General features: G+C 39.0%; 1 protein-coding gene across 6 annotated transcripts in view; it reads right to left on the bottom strand.

Moving 5' to 3' along the window:
- Positions 1 to 14,377: 14,377 nt before the first annotated feature.
- UTRN (utrophin) overlaps positions 14,378 to 23,869 on the bottom strand; it is a 341,969-nt gene continuing 332,477 nt past the window's right edge. For all 6 annotated transcript variants that reach the window (XM_041423524.1, XM_041423522.1, XM_041423525.1 and 3 more), the window contains 4 exons: positions 21,403 to 21,511; positions 19,884 to 19,970; positions 17,166 to 17,188; positions 14,378 to 16,523 (listed from right to left, as the gene is read on the bottom strand). In XM_041423524.1, the coding sequence (XP_041279458.1) occupies positions 16,515 to 16,523; positions 17,166 to 17,188; positions 19,884 to 19,970; positions 21,403 to 21,511 (228 nt within the window). In that variant the 3' untranslated portion in view covers positions 14,378 to 16,514. The remainder of the gene's footprint in view (positions 16,524 to 17,165; positions 17,189 to 19,883; positions 19,971 to 21,402; positions 21,512 to 23,869) is intronic.

Below are 23,869 nucleotides of genomic sequence, written 5' to 3'. Positions count from 1 at the left end.
TGGATCTCTGCTTTCTACAGACTAACCCTGCTCTGCCCTGCTGGGTACAGGCCTGGGCACACAGATCTTGTGGCACGACCGTCACTGCACGTCCCCAGAGCCATGCTGAGTGCTGAAGCACCAAGCACTGCCTTGCTCTCAGCAAGGAAGAAGTAAACTCCTTTCAAGCACATAGCTGGTCTCCTCACTGTCTGCTATTGAGTATACTGGTCCACATTCATCATCATTTTAAAATGATAAAATTTATCATTTTAACTACAAAGCCTACATGTAATTCTTTGACCAACCTGGTTGCAAAATGTAGTATTTCTGGACTAGAGCATTTTGACATCAGCAGGCTCCCTGCTTTAGGAGTCTGGGACAAAACAGGTAACAGGTAAGAACACATTGTTCATACACAGCAAATAACCAGGAGAAGGTAATGAAGGTTGGCCAAATACAACCTGATAGCTCAGCTATTCTTCCTCTTTGTTCTCTTTTAACTAATCAAAAAATTTCTTCTACCCAAATTTCAGCACATATCTAATACTAGCACATATCTAATAATACATATTACACCTATGTGAGAAATCCTTGAATAACAGGTTTTATAAATTAAGAGGCTGACCTAACTTTATCTGCATCTGCCCCAAGAGCATTTCATTAATGCAGAACAATAATTCCAGCCCTAAATTTTAAAGTGGGGAGGTTTTTTAAGCTAAGGGGAAAATAATTCACAGAAAATGAAAAGCCTTTACTTAGACAGTGGTGCACAAGTGATACTCCCTTCTAAACTTTATTACTTTTGAAAAAAACACATACAAAGTGCATTGCCATCCATTAATCTTGCAGGGCAGCTAGCTGGAACAGCTGGTTACACCCACTAGGAGGATCTACTGCTCTGGAAAATAGTGGGCTGGTTTTTTTCCCAAGCTCTAGTACATACTTCCAGCTCCAGAGTGACCAGAATAGTGTGCTTCAAGTTCTCAGACCAGTGGAGTCTGCTGGGCCTCATCTGTTTCCTTGCATATACTTCTGACTCCTGAGCTCCTGCACAGCATGAACCAAACTCAGCAAAACAACTAACCCCAGAGCTTTTGAAAATATCAAACCAGCACTTTATTCCAGCTTTAGAATAGTTCATCGGATCAGCCTTTCCCTGTTCAGAACATTTCTGTAGCATTTTGACACATCTGAGGCTTTGCTGGCCTGGTGTCACCCAAGGAGGAGTGAAGAAACACTAAAAACACCCTGGGATGTTTTACGTCCCTGTGGATATGAAAATGCTATAATGCAAATATTTTTCTGTAATGTATGATGTCAGATGTATGTCATAATGATGTATGTCAGGTGTAGTTTACATGATGATGGGGTGATGTTTTCTTGGAGCTTTTTCAGATCAATTCTGTAATTTTTATTCATCTCTTCACCAACAGAAATATGCAATTTACATTTATTGACCTCAATTGAAAAATGAAATTGTATCTTTATGTTATACATGTGTCATTCATACCTCCCAGGTAACAAGTTTTACTTGATTAGGCTATATTCAATGAATCTAGATCAGTGGCATTTAAACTGGTCAAATTAAAATTATAATACATGAAGGTCTTTATCTTCAGTGCTGTCTTTTAATCTCATTCTCAGGAGCATGTTTGAGAACCCTCAGGACTATAACAATTAGAGATAAAAAAGAATCAAATCCAGCACCAAACTTCTTGAAATTAAGGGTCAGCTTTGAGCAGCTGAAGCCATGTTACAGTGAGCATTGCTGGTGGGGAACCCTTGGCACACAGGGGACTGCAGTGGATGCAGATGGTGGAAAAATCATCTGACATTTGCTGAGAAAGGCAGAAGGTTTGCCTTCTCTAAGGTGTGCTCTAATAAGAGTTTTGAACTGAGGTGTGCTTTCCCAGGCATCAAAACTGGGCTGCTTATACATCTCTTCTCAGCCTCAGTCACTGCAGGGATTCAGTTTTACTCTGCAGCTTAGCCAGCAGCTCTCCCTTCCCTCAGAAAGCAACAAAATTGTGCAGGAACACACAGGTGTTATGGTTTAGGAATTGTATTCTCCAGTTCAGCACCACCACTAAACCCAGGCCCACTGCTTGATCCAGCTGGAAGCACAAATGGGTTGAGATAGGCCAATGTTCTGGGAACACAAATGAGAAAAGAAAATGAACAGAATCAATATTAATAAGAGAAGGAACACCCTTCTCCCGGGAAGCTACAGTGAGTCCTCTTCCCCAGCCATGGCAATTGATGACATCATACTAAAAAAAAAAATCTGGGTCCTGGCCACACCCCCAAAGTCAAGTCCTCACCTGGCAACTGCAAAAAAAAAAAATTAATTCTTTGTTCCAAAAAAATTCTTACAGAAGAGCAAAGACACCACCAGTACTGCAAGCAGACAAGAGCTGCTGAGGTTCAAACAAGCCCTGAGTGAGGGCAGCTGACCTGAGCCCAGCTGGGATGGCTCAGCTGTTTCCCAGCTGTGCCCGGTGGAGCAGCAATTAGGCTTCACTGGCTCATTTTGCTCTTTCTTTGCTCTGGTTCCTGCATAAGCATCCCCTCTGGGGGGTGGGTGTGGTTGATGATGGTTGTAAAATGGGTTTCTGTTGTACTGTGGGATGGGTGATAACCATGGATTCTGAAGGACTGGGGAAGACAGAGGGGAGCCTGGAATGGGATCATGAGGGATTGCAAGAGAAGCTGTGTCCCTGTGGCAGCAATTCTCCCCTTCACCTTCAAGACAGAGAAGGTGAGTACTGCCTGCTGCTATGGCCCTTATTTAAAACATTCAAGTCAAAGCTGAAAATAATCTTCTCTGGCTGCAGCAAATTCATGTTGTTTGTCACTATGGCTCTTGGTACTTTGTAGTTTTAGATGCCAGCACTAATGATTTGCAGGGTTCAATAATGTACAAGAAGGCTCTGTTTTTGGTGGCTGCCTTATCTCTCACAGGATGAAGTTACAAAAGTAGATGATAAACTGTTGGGGGATCCAGAGATTTTCTGCAGCTGCAGGGCAAAAACTGATTCCTTTCAGGCTTTACTAGCAATAGAGATAGACTAAACAGACTGTACTCAGATCAAATCATGTTAGATTTATAGGTAGGGGTTGGGATTTCATAACAAAACAAGTGGTTTAGGAATATTGTATTTTTCTCAAAAACATCCAAACAGACCCAAATCAAAAACCCCCTGGCTTGAAATAAAGAGGTAGTAAGAACTACTCCTCTGAGTCTCACATTTTTGAAACCTAAGCCACAGTGGGAGCGCTCATAGCTGTGAACTTTTAATGGTGTGAAAGCCAAGAGACTGTCTCTAATTTACAGTACTGTAGCAATCAGGTCTGAACTCTCTCAAAACTCCCATGACAGTCAAAGAGTGCTGGCTTTTGGCTCCTTTCCATTTTGAATGTGGATTTTTGCAGTGCAGGTACTTCGGTGACAGTTCTCAGTTTGCACTGAAGTGGCTGGGGAGTGGCCTTTTCAGTGGGCTCTTTGTGGTTTTGTTATCTTTATTTAAAAGAGCTGCAGCTCACAACTGGCAAATCTGGCAATGCTTGAGGCTTAACCTGATACTAATTTTTCCAATAGCACAGCAGGAGTGCAATCTAAAGAACCTTTTCTCACAGTTTTTTACTGAGTGGTCTTCCGGGGTTTGGCTTGTTTTTGGACAACCAAGGAGAAGAGTAGGAGGAACTCAGGGGGTGCTTGTGACTTAAAATGGAATAATTTAATTTATAACACCTTTGGAAAGCAAGTGCTCTGTGTGCATGGTGCTGTTATTTCCCCCTAGCCATTTCAATAAAATTCATTGTGAGCTGCATCTTGGTTGTAAGCTGGGGGCAGGGTGCTCAGGCCGGGTCCAGCTGGGCCCTTGCAAAGGAAGATTTCCTCCTGAAGAGTTGTCTGATGCTGTGGGGCCCCAGTGAAAAGGAGATCCTCAAACTACTTAGTTTTGTCCAGCTGAGCCGGGCATTGCAGAAGGCTGCTGACTTCCCCAGGCTTTGGTCTGATACTGCCTTGAGATGCCTCCCCTGCTCCTAGGAGTGTCCATATGGAAGTGATCTGGCTTCCTGGAAGAGAAACTGCTTGAGGCAGGTGCTTGACTGAACAGTAATCTTAGTTTCGTTCTGCAATATCGCAGTGCCTGTCTATCAATTTGATATTGAAACACAAAACTGACAGTGTAGAGGTTGGAGTAGGAATTGAAGCTTTTATTCAGATTTTATACTTTCATTATCTTGCTCTGTCTCAAAAACTGAAAGCGTCTTAATTTTGGGTTTTTTTTTTTTTTTTTTTTTTTTTTTTAACTGCCATCCCTCTTATGTAGTCCTGAATCATTTCCAGAGGAGTGACTGGGTCCAGGAGCTCTGGAATGGCTGAGGGAGAAGTGGCTGGAAGAGTGTGCCTCTCTGTCACTATTGGTGAAATATGTGTATGTGACGTAGTGAGCCACCAGCTGGGTGGCTGTGCAGCTCTTGAGTACAAAGGGAAAAATAAATCTGAATTAAGCCCTCTGTGCCAAATACAAATGGGTATATGAAAATTATACCAGCAATTTTGTAACTTTGGCAACTGGTTATTGCCTCCTTCCCAACGTACCCTGATGTTCAGGATGTAGTTTAGTGCATTGGAAGACAAAGACTTTCCATGAGTAAAGAGCAAGAAAGACAAGGGCTGAAAAGCTTCCTGCTCTATGAAGTCAGGAAGGTAAGGTGAAGGAGATTTATTAGAAAGTTGGTGCAGTAATTTAAATAGCTGCAGAAAGGGCTGCCTGCCTCTTTCTAGGAAGCACTTCACTGACCAAGGTGATTTTTTTCATACTTCACTATTTTTTATCTTTGTACAAAGGCTTACTTGTAGCATAAAGCATTCCAATAGTCTAAATAGAAAAGCTTTTAATCTTAAGGCACTTTCACAGACTCATGGAGTGGTTGAGGTTGGACTTCTGGAGGTCATCTTATCCAACACCCCCTGCCCACGCAAGCAGTGCCACCTAGAACTTGTACAGCTTTTAATATCTCCAGGGGTGGACACTTCTCAACCTTTTCAGGCAGCCTCTGCCAGCACTTGGAGACTTTCATAATAAGGAAATTTTTCCTGACGTTCTGAGGGAATTGTCTGTGTTTCAGCTTGTGCCAATTGAACTTTGTGTTGCCACTGAGCATCAGTGAAAACAACCTGGCTCTGTCCTTTTGGGCCCTCCCATCAGGTATTTATATACCTTGGTGCCCTTCTTCTCAAGGCTGAACAATTCCAGCCTCTCTCAGTATTTCCTTGTAGGACAGATGTTCCAGTCCTTTAATTATCTTGGCGTTCCTTATCAAAGCACGGGTGACACCCGACAAAGGGAAGGGAATGATGCATCTGACTCCATCATTAGAAGACTAAATAATTACTTTATTATTCTATACTATATACATTGCATCTAAACTGAATCTGCCTTGCACTCACCCTTGCTCACAACTGCACAGAACTGCCCTCATCTCCTGACTGTTCTGTGACTGTCAGCAGACAGTCTGCCACACACACTCTCTTGGCCCTGATAGGCCAAGGAAACAAAACATCATCACTTTAGGTAAATAATCTCCTTATTGCATTCTACTCTGGCACAACACAGGCACAGCAAGAAAGATAAGAATTATGTTTTTCCTTCTTCTCTGCTCGTCTCACAGCTTCTCTCTGTTCAGAGGGCATGTGAATCCCACAGTTCTTGGGTAGCACACAGTTAGGAAAGCCACCATGGATGGCAACCCAAACATCTGAGTCAGTTTATGTATGTGAGACACACAAACTAGGGAACAGTTAACTTATAAAAGAGAGCTTTAAATCCATTCAGGCAAGAAGTGATTGTTTAGTGGATAGTAGTAGCCTCTTGACTGAAGTGGGATTAATTTTTTTCTGTGAATATCTGAACTCTTCACACTTTGCATTTGATGAATTTTTGGTTTAGGTTTTGTTTTTTGAATGAAGTGACTCTTCCCAGAAGTTGTTTCTATTAGAAAAGAATGCCCGATGCTTGTTGATGTTTATAGAGTGATGATTGTTTTGTCATATAAATGTAGTTTTTATTGATATATTTTAATGGCACAAGGGAGTTCATAAAAATGGGCTGTAGAAAAATAACTAGTAGAAATTTTTGCTAAATTTAGCAAAGCCTTAAATTATTATAATTCATTTCTTTAAGTTGCTTGGTTAAGCCTTTACCTAGTTTCTCTCTTTATGATTAAGTGCTTACCCATGAAATATTCTGTGAATGCTTTGACATAGATTGCTAATCCTGGACAGCAGCGTCCATTGTCTTTGTGATAAGAATAAAAATCTCTCAGAAAGACAGAGGTCATAATTACTGTCAAACATCCATCTGCAGTTGCAGCCTAAGAAAAAAGCTGGAAATGTAGTTCCTGAGATTAATTCCTTAAGAAAATCTTTTAAGTGTCCCCAGTTTTAGGGAGAACACCAGGAGTATGAACACACTACCAATGAGAAGGGGATCATTAACAGATATAAACACTCACAGAGCTTTTACAAAAGATAGGGCAAGGTGTGTAAAAACCTGAGGGCTAAAGCACTCCACAAGCAGGATTAGTATTGTGTTCTTTACATTTTTTCTTGTTTCAACCTTTTTCTTTCCCTGACATGAGCATGTCTATACTGTGATAGGAATCTTAAATTCTAGATGCTGGCTGCCTTCTGGCAAAGGTAGATTGTTTGAGAACTACAGTTTAAGAGTCTGAGCCCTACATTACTGATTATTTAATCTTGCCAGTAAGTTTTTGGTGTGGGCTTTTTGTATGTTTGGGGTCTTTTAAAATATTATTTCCATACAAAGGGTTTAAGTTGAGAAATTCAATACCTAAGAAATTAATTTACCATTAGGAAGTGCCTTTACAGAAAACCTGCAGCCACAGATGGCAAGTTCTCAGTGCCTAAGCAGCCAGGACCCACAGCTACCCTGTAGGTCTGCCTTGAGTCCTTGCACATAGAGCATCTGTGAAAAGTCTGTCCCTCTAATGCCATATCAGTGCCATTGATTTGCCTTAAATTCAAATTGATTTTTAAAAAAAATTTCTTGGAGATCCTTATTTTTTTTCTTGCCTGCTCACAACAAAGGCAAATTTCTGGCCTAGAATGTATTTAACTACTCACTGGCAATCTAGTTTCTTGAAATTTGGCTTTTGCTGACACCTTTGCAGATACATTCATTTTAAATCTGCTTAAGTCTATTGCAAATGTCATAGGGAGACAATGGGTTGGCAAATCTATTCCTTCGCTCTGTCTAAAGGTATGTGCAATATAATATAGTGCTGGTGAAATCCCAGAGGGGAGGAGGGAGAGTCATTCCAAGGCACACAGTTGGACTGGCACAGAGTGAGTGTGTTCTGCCCTTTGTGCACTGCAGGAGAGACGAAGTGGAAAGAGCTTCCCATCTACTCCCAAAACATTTTTAGGGCTTCTTGGGAGAGAAGGCTAGCAGTACGAAAACGTCTAGAAAACTCATTATTTCAGTGCATATTGAAACACCTTGCTGTACTTCTAAAATCAGTAGTTTATCAGCTATACTAACCTGTATATTAAATTTCCCTTCACCCTGCCAAATCAAGGTGTTTGGGGAACTGAAAGGGCAGTTAATTCCATGATAGACCCTGTGCTTGTATGTATGGTTTGTGATAACACAGAAGTGTTTTTTACAAGTCCATGCTCACAGAGCCATAAATACTGATTGTATTGTATTTTGTATTTGTATTGCAGTAACTCGGGGATACATTTTTAATGCAGATTCAATTCCTATATGGCACTCTAAATACTAAGCTGAAGGCTAAACATAAATGTTTGCAATCTTCAATCAAGAAACTTCAGTGGTGATGTGGGAATAGGTAATTGGCCAAATTATTTACTGACTTTGATATGAATGCTTATTCCGTGCTTGCTTCCCTGGAGCTAAAGCAGGAGATAATAGCCCCAGCCTTCTGTCTCTGTTCTTTCCCAAGCTCTAAGATAAGAGCACACTTTTAAGGTGATTATTACTTAATTACCGCCATTATGCTGCTAATACCCACAAGATAAACACAGCTCTCCTTTTTGAGTGTTGCTGAACTAGAATATTAAGTGGTCCCAGGTTGGGGATGGGTAGCCTAAATTGGAATACCTCCATTCTTGCCTTGCTCCTTGGTGGGGAAGACAAGGCCTTGGAGTGCCTGATGGGGTGGGATTCTCCAGAAGCCAGTAGTGCCTTCCCCGAGAGGGGAGACTACCCTTGACAGGGAAGGGTGAGCCCCAGGGAGATGCCAAGGCAGATGGTGGGGGAGCCAGCTGTGGTTTCTTTTTCTTTGCATTTTATTTTTCATAAGTGTTTATTACATTTTCACTGGTATAATCCTGTCCTTTTATATACAGTTGTCTCCAGTGTGTGTATATATAAAAAAGTATAATTTACTAAATGTGTGTATATATATAACTGAAATAATGCCATGTTATCTTCAGTGTTGCTACTTGAGGCACTTGTTATTGGAAGGACACTCCTCAGGACTGATTTTTTTTTTTTACATCTGCATCATTACAGTATTAAAATTTTTGATTTTTGCCTTGCCATTTCTGCCAGTCTAGGAAGGAAGGTAGATGGGTGTGGAATATCTAGGTTTTAATCACATAATGCAATTTAACTCTTTGCTACATACATTTTGTTTGAGAGGGGCATTACACCACTAGTAGAAACTAGGGGAAAAAAAACCCTTTCTTAATCATCTACTTATATCAGCTATCCAAGCAAAAACAGATTAAGAAAAAATACTCTCATTAACTAAACTGCCATATTTTATCCAATCTCTGTGGAAACAGATGTGCTATAAACTTATTTCCTTTGCAACTGGGTTAAAAGCTAATAAACAAATGCAGAGACTGCAGACAAGGCTGACAGGCTTAAGGTTCTGCATGTACACTGATGCATTTCCAAAAATCCTTGAAAGGTGTGACGGATTTTCTTTTTCTGGATTAGTTTATATTAACCTTAAAGAGCCCTAAAATCAGCAGTGTCAAGAAGAGGTGACATTTGACGATGTTTGTAATCAGCCTTTAAGAAGTGTAACTTGGTTGTGTGTAATGACATTGTCCCATTCATCAAGTTGTTATTTTAAGTCAAACTTTCCAAGAAGCTTTCAGTAGGAGCCTCGCTTTGCGCAGAGAAATGGAAAATGTACTGGTTTTGTCTACTCAGTAGTAATTTCTAAGGTACAGGAGATGTCATAAGTAACAAAGTGTGCAACAACATTGACAACCTTCTATAATTCTTAATTAAAACACTAGGTATGGCTTGTTTTTTGGCTTTTTAATGGTCCAAGGTTGACTGTTTCTGGGCATATGAAGGAAAGTCAATCAAACCCACAATGCCTGGGAAAGCAAGGCATTCTTCTGCAAGAAGAGCAGCTAAAGGAAAGTGGCACATTAGGAAATATTTATCTCCTAATCCTATTTTTCTAAATAGTATTACAAGTACTGTGATTTGCAGGAAAAGAGAACCAAACTGTCTGCAGTAACAAGAATGTGAATAGTTATCAGAAGAATTTCTTTGCCAAATGCTACCAAGCTCTGAGCTAAGTAGGTTAACCTGGAAGTCTGCAGCCTCATCTATCACCCAGTGCCTTTTCCATGGATAGTTGTGTGTTGTCCCAAGGCAGAGTGCTCTGGCAGCAAAGGGAGGGTGTCCTAACAAAACTAATCTTCAGATCAAAGGGAGTGACTATTCCCCTTTTTCTGGGGACACTGGGGCTGGGGTGCTGGGTCCAGCTTTGGGCACACAGTTCAGCTCCTTGCCACCAAATGCATAGCACAGTCTTCACTTTGAGAAATCAGATGAGTTTGAAAGCCAAAATAATTCCCTTCTGCTAAAGCTATCGCTAATTTTGCTGTCACAGCAAGCAATTTAGGGAGGAGGAAATTCCAAGTCTAGCAGCAGACTGACAAATACTGTGGTATATCTTTGTGTACAAAGTCTGGCTCATATTTCATAATAAACTCAACTCTTATTCTGACAGTTTACTGTCATTTCACTGGTTTTACTTTTCAGCCTACAGGCATCATCTTTGCAGCAACTGGGATTTAGGGGATGAAGTAACATTGTTATTCTGCTCATGTTTCAGCCACTTGGGTTTTCTATTTGTTCACGTCTGTATTTTTATAGAAAATTGGTAAGTGCTGTAATTATAGTCTGTTGAAAGCAAGTAGGTCAGAGCTACACTTTGCATTCCAGAGGGGCTGCTGGCACTGGAGAGACAGAAATACAGCTGGATGTTTTCACTTGTCTGGGTGTTGCTGCCATTCATTAGATTTCTCACAACTGCTCACCAAAATACTTTCAGAGGTAATAACAAAATCATCCCAAGCATCTGTGTTTAAAAGGTCCTCTACTCATGTATTGCAATTCTTTGCAAAAGATTTTTTTGGGACATCATGCAAGAATTATACTAACTGTTGAGAGAACATTTCTTAGAGTGTACTGGTGACAATCTTTTCATGTAAATGACTAAGAATCTGGTGAGAGGAGAGATCTTGCTTGGACTTCCTATTCACAAAGGAAGAATGGATAAGGGATGTGAAGGTTAAGGGTTGCTGCAGCTACAGTGACTGTGAGATGACAGTGCTCAGGATTCCAGAAGGATTAAGGCAAAAAGCAGGATTGCATCCCAGACCTCAGGAGAGCAGGCTTCAGCCTGTTTGGGGAGCAAGAAGAACACAGACTTACTGCCCAGTTCTGCAGGGATAGGGTTAGGAAAGCCAAGGCCTGATATGGGATAAAAATGGTGCAAAGAATGACTTTGAGTACAGCAGCAGAAAAAAGCAGGGTGGGGAAAACACGAGCCCACTGGTGAAGAAGACCTGGTGACAAAGGGCACAGGAATGTCTGAGGTACCGAATCCCATTTTTATCTCAGTCTTTAGTAGTAAGACTAGCCAGAAGGCTGGAGCAAGGGAGATGTCCTCCTCCTTGATGGAGAAGAACCAGGTTAGGGAACACTTAAGCAAACTGGATGTACTGAACAAACTGCCCATGGGATGTGTTGGGACATATCCAGGAGTGCTGTGAGAAGTGGCTAATATCATTGCAAGACTGCTTTTAATTAAAAAATTAAATACTCTTAAATTAAATGCTCTTGGGGAGGTCATGGGAAACAGAGGAAGATCCTGAGGACTGGAAGAAGGTAAATGCCACTTTGATCTTCAAGGATGAGGATCTAGTTACCCCTTAACATTCTTTACTCCTGTGGGCATTTAAAGCAATGATGTGGATTGTCAGTGGCAGTTACTATTGTATCTTCTGCCTGTTCTCTTATTTATTAGTGTATACAAGTTCATTTGTGGGTTAGGTGAGTGATCTCTCCTGTCCTTATCTCAACTCATGAGCTTTCCTTGTATTTTCTCTCCCAGGTCCAGCTGAGGAAGGGAGTGATAGAGAGGCTTTGGTGGGCACCAGGCATCCAGTCAGGGTCAACCCACCTCAGTCAGAAAAACAGACATTTTCAGTGTTTATCTGGCTGCATAAAGAAAATGGCTAACAAGAGCATGAATAGTTAATCTGTAAATACAGATTCAGAGATGACATGAAAGAGGATAGATAGCAAAGCACAGACACTGAAGTGATATGTGAGTTTTTTTCATTTTCTTCTCCTGTCCAATATACTCAAGACTAGCACAGCTAGTAATTCTGTGCAGCTCTCCTGGATTCTCACTTTTAATAAGCAGGTTTCAATTTAAATGATACCTTTGTGTTGGCTGCGCCAGTTGCTGCAGTGCTGAGACACTTGGAAAAATGAGCTGAGCCAGCCCACTCCTGGTGTCTGAGGTGTTTAGAAAAGCAGCTGATGAAAACACTACCTACCCCTTCTGAAGGTGGCTGCTGCACTCACATGCAGCTATTCTTTCTTATGTATAAATTTAAGTGGTAAGGACTGAAATTTTTGCTGGCACATCGTGAAAGTGGCACTAAAGACAGCAGATAGATTCCCAAAGCTATGTGAGCCAAGAATGATTTCACCTTTTCCAGCCTCAAGAACACTGTTTGAGGAACACAGCAGCTGATCTGATGACAACTGAGAGCTTTTTTGCTTCTAAGAAGCAAGAGATCTCGTCCTGCTCAAATATTCTTTTCCCCTCTAAAAGTTTTTTTTTTTTTTTTTTTTTTGGTTTTTTTTTTTTCATACCCCACTGTTATTAATTGACACCTTGCCAGGATTTGTAAGACTGATTTTATTGCTGTTGTTGTGGGAACAGAATTCTCAGCCATATGGCATGACATCTTCATTTCTGCATGACAGGAGACAGGATCCATTTTACAACTGCAAGCCTACCTGTAGGTATCATATATATATACATATATATATAGTGAACAAATTCTTTCCCAAGGGAGTAACTTGGACTGGAAATGCTTAAAAGAATATTTTGGTCTTCTGCATAAATCCAAAACTTGCCCATCACAGTAATACATTTTTAATTTGGCTGAACTTTGGTTTGTTTGTTTTTTAAATTTTGTCACTTGGTGGGTTTTTTGGAATTGTTTCTTGGTTGGTTGTGTTGTGTTGGTATTTTTCCAACTGTAGAAATAACAGGAGAGAGGCCAGAACCCCTGACCCAGGACAGGGAAGTACCACAAATTTTCATGTGCATACTGATGGTCTGTGTCCAGTATTTCCAGCCTAGCAAGGCTGGTGTCTCATAATCTAACTATCTTGGTTTTGAACATATGAAGAGCCTTGTCTTGGTCTAAAAAGAAATAATACCACCCATACCAAGATGATTGTTTCACTGTGAAAGTTCCCCTGAAGATGAAGCCCCAGTAGCAGAAGGATTTCTACCCTCTGTCTTTAATTAGATGCATCAATCTTGCATCTTCTCTGAGAAAATGAACTGACTTGTTAATAATACAGCTTAAGGGTGTTTTCTAATGAGAATTTAAACTGATATGCTATCAACCAACGCCATCCATTCTGGGCTGTGCAGGAGGGTGTCCCTCCTGATGTTTTGCATGGATGTGTATTTTGGACTGAGACAATCCTTCTCATGGAAAGTATCAGGCTGGCTTTATTTGGCCTGACAAAATAACAGCACAAGAGGCTGATTAGTACTTAAAGGTTGGGTGGAGAAGGGAGGGAGTGCTCACCACTGCACTGTGCATGGAGGAGCAGAGGTGCCCATACACTGTCCCCAGCACCCTTGAGAAAAGCTGGCGAGAAGTGGGTGCTATTCTGCTCCCCATGTCAAGGGCAGGACCTTTGTGGCACAGCACTGAAGGATGACTTTTTAAGCTGAGTACCTTCCTTACAGGTGACAGCATCACAGAATTCTGGTGCCTGTTACCTCGGCAATTGAAGTACAGAGGGTGCAACTTGGAGATAGGAGCACTTTCATAAGTTATTCACAAAGTCAGGCCCTGATACTGAACCATACCTCTCTCTTCTGCTGCCTCCTACTCTACAAATATATAACTAAAATGTTTACTTTTTTTTTTTTTAATGACAGGTTGTCTGGTTTTAAACGTGTCTTAAGACACGTTTAAAACCAGACAACCTGTCATTAAAAAAAAAAACTTTTATTGTTCTAAATAGAGAACTTAATTTGACTTGATATATTACTATTTCTGTAGTTAAATTCCTTGCTAACTGCTGAATCACTTAAATAATGATATTTCCCTAGAACTTATTTGTTAACCATCCTTTCACAAACTGAGGGAAAAGGTCATCACTTTGACACTTATGTTTGACATTTGTTAAGAGTTTAAAAATAAAATACAAACAAAACCCCACAACTAAACACGAAACCAGTGCCAACTATTATGATAAGGAAACAGAATTGTTAGGGCTTCCCACTTTTTTTCTCCTTTAAGTGTAGCAATTCTAACACAGTCATTAAAATAAGTTGCATTAATGCAAATACCAGAAAGTAGCTTTTCTACCTTGTGCTGCTGAATACCTAATGCTGTGGTTCAGCTGAGTGTGTTGACTGAAAGCCACCAAAAAACCTGAAGACTAATATACAGTTCTCTTATTTGACAGGGCTTCATGCATTATTGCTGTTCTGTAATACATATACAGAGCATTTAAAGTTTAAAAAAAAAGCAGTCTGCTTCTCAGCTATCAGATTTACTATCTGTCATGAAACTGAGAAGGATTCCAGACTAAAATCACTCAAGATGGAAAACTAGAGAAAATATACAAGATTTATGAAAAAAAAACCCTACTGCTTAATCGCATTTACATAAACTCCAACCACACAGAGAAAAAGCTAGGACACAGAACTGACTATCAAAGCTTGCTCATGTTAATATTCAGAATGACATTTTCAGCATTTAGCAATGAGATGTGCCATCTTTGAAGCCCACAAAATTTGGAAGAACTCCATATTTTTTCTCATGTTACTGCAATATATTCCTTTTATTTATTATTGTCTCAGAGAAAGAATGTTACAATGTAGTGTTTGAAGCAGCATTTACTTGGCAGCAGAGGACAAAGGAGGCATACAAACACAGGCAGAAAAACAACTTTATACATAACCTCATATTCAGAACAAAAATAAAACCCACCAAATTCACTACTGATTTCTTTTTATACTTATGTTGGGAGTATTTTTAAAGATTCTTTGCCTAGAGAATGACGTAGCTTGATAAAAGCCAAGTACTTTGCAGAGAACAGAATGTAAAGCTATTTCCAATACTCCTTATGAAGATAGGTCTGAGGTAGAAAGGTGGTCGTGGTTTTCCTCTTCTGTAAAATGTGGGGTTTTTTCTTCTCAGAACAACTACATTACATTTTAATAGGAGCCAGCATCTTTTCTTCCCACCTTGATAGCTCTGCTCCATTTGCTCAAGACTAATACTTAGCATCTGAAAAGCTCTGTAGAAATGCCAAGTCTATGTCACCTTTGAGAGGTAAGCACTATCATCCCCATTTTACAGATGGGAAAACAGAGGCAGAGTGCTTAAATAACTTGCCAAAGGGTTCAGAAAGAACTGGCACTGGTGCCAACAGCAGAAGGTGGTCAACACTGTGCCTGAATCACTCCTTGAGCAGCAGCAGTTCAGGAGTAAATACTATGGGTGCAGGACTGTCTGGCTGGCAAAATTTCACAAAGCCACGAGAAATTCCACACCTGCTCTTTTAATGTCCCCTAGCATTTTTTAAGTAGCAGTAGAGAATTTTACACCTCTTTCAATACCATTTTAAGATAAGGTTTTTTTTCCTTCATTAATAATTAAGAACAACACAGCTTTGTTTCTCTTTACTATACTGGAAAGGTATTGCATGCAGTTTTACCAATTAAAGGTATGTCCTAGAATTAAAGCAAGTGTCCATGCAGCATTGTAAACTCTGTGAAGGCATTAAAAGCTCTTATGATAATTTTTAAACTAGAGATCAGATGATCAGTGACATACTTTCCCATAATTATCCTTATCAAAAGTAATAAAATAAATTATCTTAAAGATAAGGATGATCTGCAAGATTACAATGCCAAATGATAATACCTACATGCACTGCAGTTCTGGAGAAAGTTCTGTTGGTAATAGTATTGGAAAGGGCTTTTTAATTGTCTCTTCATGTCCAAGAGGCAGACAAAAGAAAGGGATCTCACAGAAATGAGCTTCACTTCATAGATTGTAAATTCCAAAACTTGAAGCAAGTTTGGCCCAGCAGGGAACAGCAAAGCTTTGTCTCTGAACAAAGCTGGGAAGGGTTACACTAACTTAGTTCTTACTAAAACCAACTTAAGCTACCATCTAAGTCCTCTTTTTAGCTATCTCCCGATTCAAAGTAAAATAAAGCTTAAAAAAATAATCCTCCAAATGGAGTGTTGTCTGGAAATAACAAAAAGGAAGTTAAAAATACCACTTAGTTACATGAGGATGCTAATTATGACTTGAAATGAGAGTTTACCTTGTTTAATTGAGTTAAAATATTGTATCTTGCTCCTAATGACAATTGTTGTTAACCAGTAACAATAATGCAGATTATGGGAACTTCATATGCCAATGCTGAAAACAATGCAAGGATATTCTGAAATCTGTGTGGTCATAGGGTTAGCATACAAATTATCAGTACAGAATATTACATGTGTTGGAATATAACTAAGGGTACTTTACAATGCAAAAGCAAAGAGCTGAAAGGAATGTATAAACATAACGTTTTGCTCCAAACTCCTTATGCAGTTCTCTTTACGATTATCAAAAAGAACGTATATAAAGCCCCTGCCCCTTTTCCCCTGGCTGTATATTTATACAAATCAGTGACAAATATTCCACTGCTCATTAATTTACAGTTGCATAGAAAGGGAAGAAGGAAAAAAAAAAAAAGATACTATAAAAATAACATCCTCTTCTTTGGGTATTCAGTGTTGTACTGTTTCAAGCGGAACACGCGGTCGGAGCGCACAGCGTGTCCCGGGGTCCCATGCAGGTTTGTGATGAGGCGGAACGCGCGGCCGACAGATGCAGAACAGGACTGCACTGCACGCCAGAAGCACTGGCTGACATCCCAAGAAACACCTCACATGGCCTGTCGTGATGAGAAACGGCATCAGTACCACGTGTCAGCAACACAGAAACTTCTACCTGCTCTGGGCTCAGTCAGCCCAGGACTGTGAGTCATCTTACAAAACCCCATTTCAAAAATGTACATGTATTGGCCTGAGACTTAGCAAATAACTGAGGCAAACAGTTAAAAGAAATCTTAAGGTTACAATACTGTTTAAAGTCCTTGTTGAAGTCATTGCCTATTCGGTGCGGACAGATTAATCTAAAGCCTAAGTTGCTGTGTGGCTCCTGATCCTTGTGCACCTGCAAGTGGAGCTGTGGGCACCAGGACATATGGACGTCTTTGCAAGAACCAGCTTTGATGTTGCAAGCTGCTGCTGGCTTTAAATTAATTGGCCCAAATAAATGCAAGCTGGTTCCATCTGGATAGCAGCACAGACCTGCAGAACCATAATACCTGTGGCGCTGCCTGACCTAGTAGAAATTTTCTATTACTTATAATATTCTGGAATCTGGCTTTCCTGTTGTAACAGTCTAGCTCCCAAATAGACCCCTACAGAAAAATGTAGACAAAAAACACCCTAGCCCCTTTGTTCTACTGGAACTTTTCACTTGCTTTACTTTGTTTCCGATGCCTATGCAAGTATGTAAACATGTCTCATACCTGTGGTCTGCCAGCAAAACTTGCTGCAAATAGGAAAAAAAAAAAAAGGTTAGAAATGTACCTAATTCTGCATCTTGACAATTTAAAAAAAAAGTTATTATCAGGAAAACACATACTACAGAAGAAAAAAAAAGAGTTCTCTTTAAAAGACTAAACATTTAACAAGAAATGTGTTGCAATGGTTTAATTCTTTATAAACTTAGTTTTAACAAATTTATAGCATTATAATGATATAGTTAATGTGGATTGCCTAATTTTCACCATCTGTAGCCATATCAGAATGCCTGAGTGATGTATTACAGTATCATCTGTTTAAAATGCTCTGCTCTGGCCATCACTCAGATGCACAGACAAGACTTCTGCACAGTGCTGTACACTTGCCTACTTCTGAGGACCAATGACATAAATAAGGAAGGAAAAAGGGGCATTATATCCATGATCAGTGGATCTGAAGGACAAAAACAAAAAACAAAAAAAAAACCCCAAACAAACAAAAACAACAAAACAAACAAACAAAAAAAACCCCCACAATAAAAACCAAACAACAGAACAACACAATCCACCATTGTAAATATTGCTGGCTATATGCTATTATGAACTGCTTCATAAAGGATATTTGACATAAATAGAAAGATGAATTTCAAGATAAATTCCTATGAAAACAAATAAACAAGAATACTACCTCTGTTAAACAGTCAAAATGGGATAAAATTTATGTGCATAAGGCTCAGATGCTAGTAACTGCTAGATGGAGGCTGTGGCCGTGACAGAAGAGACAAGTAAAGATGAGGTTGTGAAGGAAGATTTTTAATTTCTCGTTTGATTTTATTTTTTTTTAATAATTGGACATGAGATGTTGCACATGAAGGCTGTTTTGATAAAATTGAGCTTGGATATAATAAAGAGTCTAAGGACGTTATTACTTAAGGTTAGGAATACTGTGATATCTAGAGAGTCCATGAAATCTACATCACAAGTCTTACAGAACAGATTTGACAATTCCAGCCAGGATAACAGATCCCTCTCAAATGGCCACAGGAAAAGATAGTGGACTTAGTTAGTCTGTCATGGTCTTCCTTAGCAAAATCCAGAGTCTAATGCCCTTTGTTGCGAAGGTCAGACTAATAATCCTCATTCCAGGCTTCTAAAACATTTAAGATATGAATCTGACATTTAAAAAAATTTACTTCAGAGTAAAAGACGTTATAGAATGACTGAATGAGAGTAAACATAAGTAATACTACTAACTGGGGCAAGGTGGTTTAAGCTGACAATGGGGAAAAATCACATGAAATTTGGAACTATGTCTCCTTTTAATCTTAAATGCTCAAATAGACAATATGAAGGGGTCATGGTTTTCACTTGCAATATTCTCCTGTCTCATTCAAGGTGTTCATGGAATCAGAGAATTTTTTTCTGTTTCCCAGTTCTGGAGGACAGCCACCCTTACCAAGCTTCTCCTAACACAATGCAATTTGCTTTAAATTCATTTGGGCCAAATGACCCTGTAGCTGTATAGTCACATAGCAAGACAGTAATTTGCAAAACCAAGAACAAATGCTCGAGTTGGATTTTATACCTGATTATACACACACCCTTTGTATAGACACACTCTTGAGGTGTGCTGAGCAACTCCACTAGCTGTTGACCCCAAATGAGATGCTCCTTAGAATCAAAACCTTAATTTTCAGAACAAGGGACTCTGAATTGTTGAACTCATCAAAAAGGACAGCTAAGACAAGACCTTTTTTACTAGTATCTAATTTGCTTTTTCAAAACATGCAAGGTGCATCTTCTGTGATGCAGCAATGTGTGTTCAAGAGATAAAAGGGGTGTTTTAACAGGGTTCATAGAGTTTATGAAATAGCATAGAGTTGAGTCTTGATGCTTCCAAAAGGACTGGGCATAAACAGCCACTCTCTGACTTCTGCCTTTTAAAACTGATCATTATTATTACATTTCATTTGAAACTTTTAACAGTTTTGTGAATATATCAAAGTTTTCACTACTGTTTTTCTAAGACAAAAGAGCTGGAATATATATAAAGACATGTATATGTATAAATGTATTTTACAAAACCCACCATAATACATGAGACAGATTCTCACTTTTGCAAGGGCAGGGACACTGGAAGGAGGATCAGAGGAAATGTATGTCAGCTGATACAGGACATGCATAGGAACAAGTTGGTTTTCCTTTTGATCTCTCTTTAATAGACACTGAATAAGATATCAACTTCCAATGCATTTAAGCAGGGAAAGGTGTTATGTGCTGCATTCACAGATTTCCTCAGATCTATTTAATAACTAGCTCAGTAATTAGTCTAAGGACTAATTGTCTAAGAACTTTTTTTCAAGCTTTACTACAAAAACTGCATTCAGAATCTGTATTCTGTATTCACTTAAGTTCTACAAAAGGTTTTCATCAGCAGCTAGTGAGATTCTAGATGTCTTTCCCCTTATTTGGGCACTGCTGAAAATTCCACATTGAGCTACAGGCTTTTCTTATAGTGAATTGCTTCCACTTAAAAATATTTATTTAACTTCAAAAGTATTGAGGAATTTTAAGGGACAGAATTATATAGCTTGCATATCTACACAAGAAATCTCCTCGGAGATATTTATTTTCCTAGTCAATACCACAAGAATGATTTTTTTTTTTTCAAAAGACCACCTCAAATTCAATATGATTCTCAGAGACATATTTTGTTAAACTTACAGCAGCAAGCTGGAAATGTGTTGTTGATTTGCTCCATAACATCTGTTAGATCTGTGTTGGTATCATGAGGTGGAACTAACAAGTCATCTGCAGATATGACAACAAAAAAATCATTTTTGTAACAGAAGGAGAAAAAATTAAAAGGACAACAACATTCTAAAAGACATTCTTAGCCAACATTCCAGTTAATTACTCCTTTATATTTCAAGGGAAAACAGTACCTGAAACCTTTGTAATGTGCAGGAACTATCATCGATAATTGCCAGCCTTGGGAGAGGACATGAAACTTACATTATTGATTTGCAGTCAAACTCATTTCTCTTTCATTAAAGCTTAACCATTTCATCCAGGATTTAACTAGAAGTTTCCAGCAAGGAACAGTATATAAACATTTACAGTTAAAATAAATAAAATGACAAGATGAGGGAATTAAACTCAGTAGCTACTCTATTAAAATTCTGTTCCAATTGCAGATGATTTGTCATGTAACTTTCAGAGTGAATACACTGTTTTTTCTCTGAAAAAAATCCCAACATTTATCTTTTAGATAGTTTCTATTCAATATGTACCAGGCATTTCAGTAGTGCTAAAATCCCCCTTGCCATCTCTTTGAAAAATGATGCTTAAAATTAGTTAAGAGAATGGTTAGGGAACATAACTGGCTGTGTTGTTGGTAGTTTTATTGGACAGCATCTTTCATACTGCATGAAATCAGACTCAAGTCCCATGTTTTTCCAGATAAAGGAAAAACATATGTTAATGCTGAATGCAAATGAGAGTAATTTTCCTGTTTTCTACAGAAACAAAATAATATTTAATCTGTAACACAAGTCTTAAAAACAGAAACAGGAGGAATTTATACATACGATAATTTGAGAAAAATATTTTCTCTTTTCCCCTACTTTTGTCCATGCAATGGTCTGCAGTTATTTCTGCTAACTCACGGTGAAATTAATGAGTTCTGATACCAGAGAATTTAAAATAATCTTTCAAGAGAGAAAGAAATCCCTTTATGTGGAGAGCCTGTACCCATAAATATTGAATTACTCCTAAAGATGTGAACTTTTTGGGAGTGGGAACATCAAAATACCAGGATAAGCAGAGGTTACACAAGAATTTTTAAAGCAGACAGCAAGTGTAGATCATATGATTTGGACATTTGGTCCTGTATCTGACAGATTACTTGGGTCCATGTGTGTACTGTAGGACAAACAGGTCTTGGCCACTTCAGTCCAATGAAGTCTGGCTCCCCTTTCAGTGAGGATGGATTTGCCCAGTAAATTCACTTGGTAAGAATAGCTGGAACCAAGGAGTCTATTGACAAAAGTCTGTAATTTAGAGTCACATGGATTCTTAAGATACCGCAGCTCTTCACAATTGTAAGGGAGCAACACCTCCAGCTGCAATGAGCAGAAGCATCGCAAAGATCTGATTTACAGATCTGTCCAGAAGGTGCCAACAAACCTATCCAGTAGTCACCTATAGCCTCATGAGCACATTATCTGATCAGAACACTCACCTGTCTGATGGAACTGTGAGCCTGTGTCCTGCTCCAGTGGGAAGCCCAGGGCAGAGTGCTGGGGCGAAGCGCAGGGGGAGGCGCCATTGACCCGGGAGTCTGACTCGGGCTGCATCAAAGACAAGAAGACACAAGTTTAGGTTACTTGTATCCACATAATTTAATTGTAGGCTAGTATGCAGCCATCTTGTTCCTTTCCTTTTTTATGTGCTCTTTCTTGTTTGTCCTCCAAACTATTGAAAATTGGCTTAGGTCTATACAAGTGATGAAGGGTAAAAAAAAAAAAAAAAAAACAAACCAAGAACTTGTTAAAAGAAAATCTAGACTTAAGAACAGCTCTTACAAGACTCCAGTTGATGAACTTGTTAAAAACAACATTCTGTTGCATCACAAAACACAATGTAATATGTAGTATACACAGTATGCCAAGGTTCCCAGTCCAGCTCTGCAGAAAGACTACACAATGGGATCATTTGGGTTGTATTTATCTGCATGGGTATATACACATGTACACACGTATGCACACACAAACAGGACATTCAGCTAGGGGCCCATAAAAAGCTTTACAAGGATGACTAAGCATGCTCAGAAACAGCTGTTCAATCACAAACAGATTTGTAGAACTCCAGAATCAAACGAAGACTCATGACAGATTCAAAACAACTTCATTAAATCTAAAAAGTGGTAGCCAGCCATCACTCCTGCTGATGCTGCTTCTCAGCCTTGTGGAACACACCAAATTTGCAGGAACTTGTACAACACAGACTCTTGAAAATGATGAGAAATAACTTATACACTTTGAAAAGAAGCTTTTCTGGACTCTTAAATTCGCTTGAAGAATCACTGAAATTGATATTACATTTAGCTGTAGCCATATGTGTATTTGAGATTACATTTAAGTATACATGGAATCTATATGTATATGTAATATGCATACATATATACACACATATATGGACAGAAAATAAGAAAAGGCCATAGCAGCTCAGAAATATTGGAAGGGACTTTATTTAGGCATTTTCCCCTTCTTTTCCTTCCTTTATTATTTTAAAAATTACTTCAAGGAAGATACTGGTAATACAATATTTGAGCTCCAGAAGTGATTGTTCTGAAAAAAACATAAATAAGTGAAATAATATTGACATCTGAGGTAGATTTAACTGAAATTGTTGATGCTATCACTTATCCTTTTATCTTTTTGATTGCAAATCATGAGATTACTTCTGAACAGCTTAAGGAGCAGGTTATTTAAGTAAATATATCAAAAGCAGATGCTGAAGTAATACAAAAGATCATTGCTTTTAAGATCTTTTTAAAACTGAGCAAGTACCTAGAACAGCTATGAGACTTGATGCAGAGTTAGAATACAGAATGGCTGTTAATTTGTGCACAAGTTTGCTCCTTTGCACTTCACGGCCTTAATTGAAATACTCAATTTCTTGAGATAGCTTCCAACCTAACAAAAACAATCTTCAGTAAAACTCCTCTAAATCTTATCTCTTTCAGCATGACAATACTAAAGGCCAGCTTTGACTAAAAGAAGAAATCAAGACATTTTAGTCTGTATAGGAGACAAAGAAAATTGGAAATGTTTTCAAGCCAGAGAAGGATTTCACTGTCAAGACACTTCTATGAACAGTGAATTAGTATCAGGTAGTTCAGTAATTTGATGCTCAGTACCAGGCTTCAATCCAGCTAAAGAGTTGAAGTAAAATGAGTGTGGCGATTTTAAACCAGAGAAGCCTGGGATAACTTAACCCAGGCAATTCTGTATTGCCAGGAACCACTGTCTGAAATGTTAAGAGCTGTAATGGCAAAGAGAGGAAGCAAATTCTCCACAGGTGAAGAGTCACTTCAATACAGAACAACAAAACTAATTCCAGCAGTGGAGTGACTGCTTGCCCACCCCACAAACAGATGAACAGAGAGAATGTGAATCATCCAAAATGCAAACTTGCACCTGAAGTAAATCTCTGCCTCTGGCCCTGTTCAAGCAGCAACTATGAATAAATTGTGCAGATGAATGAGGGTGAAGGAGAAGATCTGTGCTGGACATACAAATCTGTAGCACAGCCACATAGCTCAATCAAGGATAGGGAGGCACTGCAAAGTCAGCAGCTCGTGCTGATAGACAGAAACTAAATGCCTACAAACTCAGGTGATGAGTTAGTCAAGGTATCACTTAGTAGCTCTATTGCAAGTGATAAAAGAGCACTGCAGAGCACCAGGATTATCAGTGGATAAACTGAGAGAAAACAAAACATACTTTGGAAAACCTTAATTATAAGGAAAATCTTACATTGATGTACCATATGTTGCTGCAGCAGTCAGAATGAAACATTGCAGCTGGATTTAAAAACAAGTCAAAACCTACACCACCATCATCTTCCAATCAGATGGCAATGCCTGATTACTTCATTTTCCTTTAAATATACTGACAAGTGATGCACTGCATAGTTCCAGTGAT

Source organism: Onychostruthus taczanowskii, unplaced genomic scaffold, assembly GCF_017590055.1.
Source record: "Onychostruthus taczanowskii isolate IOZ18803 unplaced genomic scaffold, ASM1759005v1 scaffold78, whole genome shotgun sequence".
In the NCBI taxonomy this organism is placed as follows: Eukaryota; Metazoa; Chordata; class Aves; order Passeriformes; family Passeridae; genus Onychostruthus; species Onychostruthus taczanowskii.
This window is presented reverse-complemented; position numbering and strand designations above follow the sequence as displayed.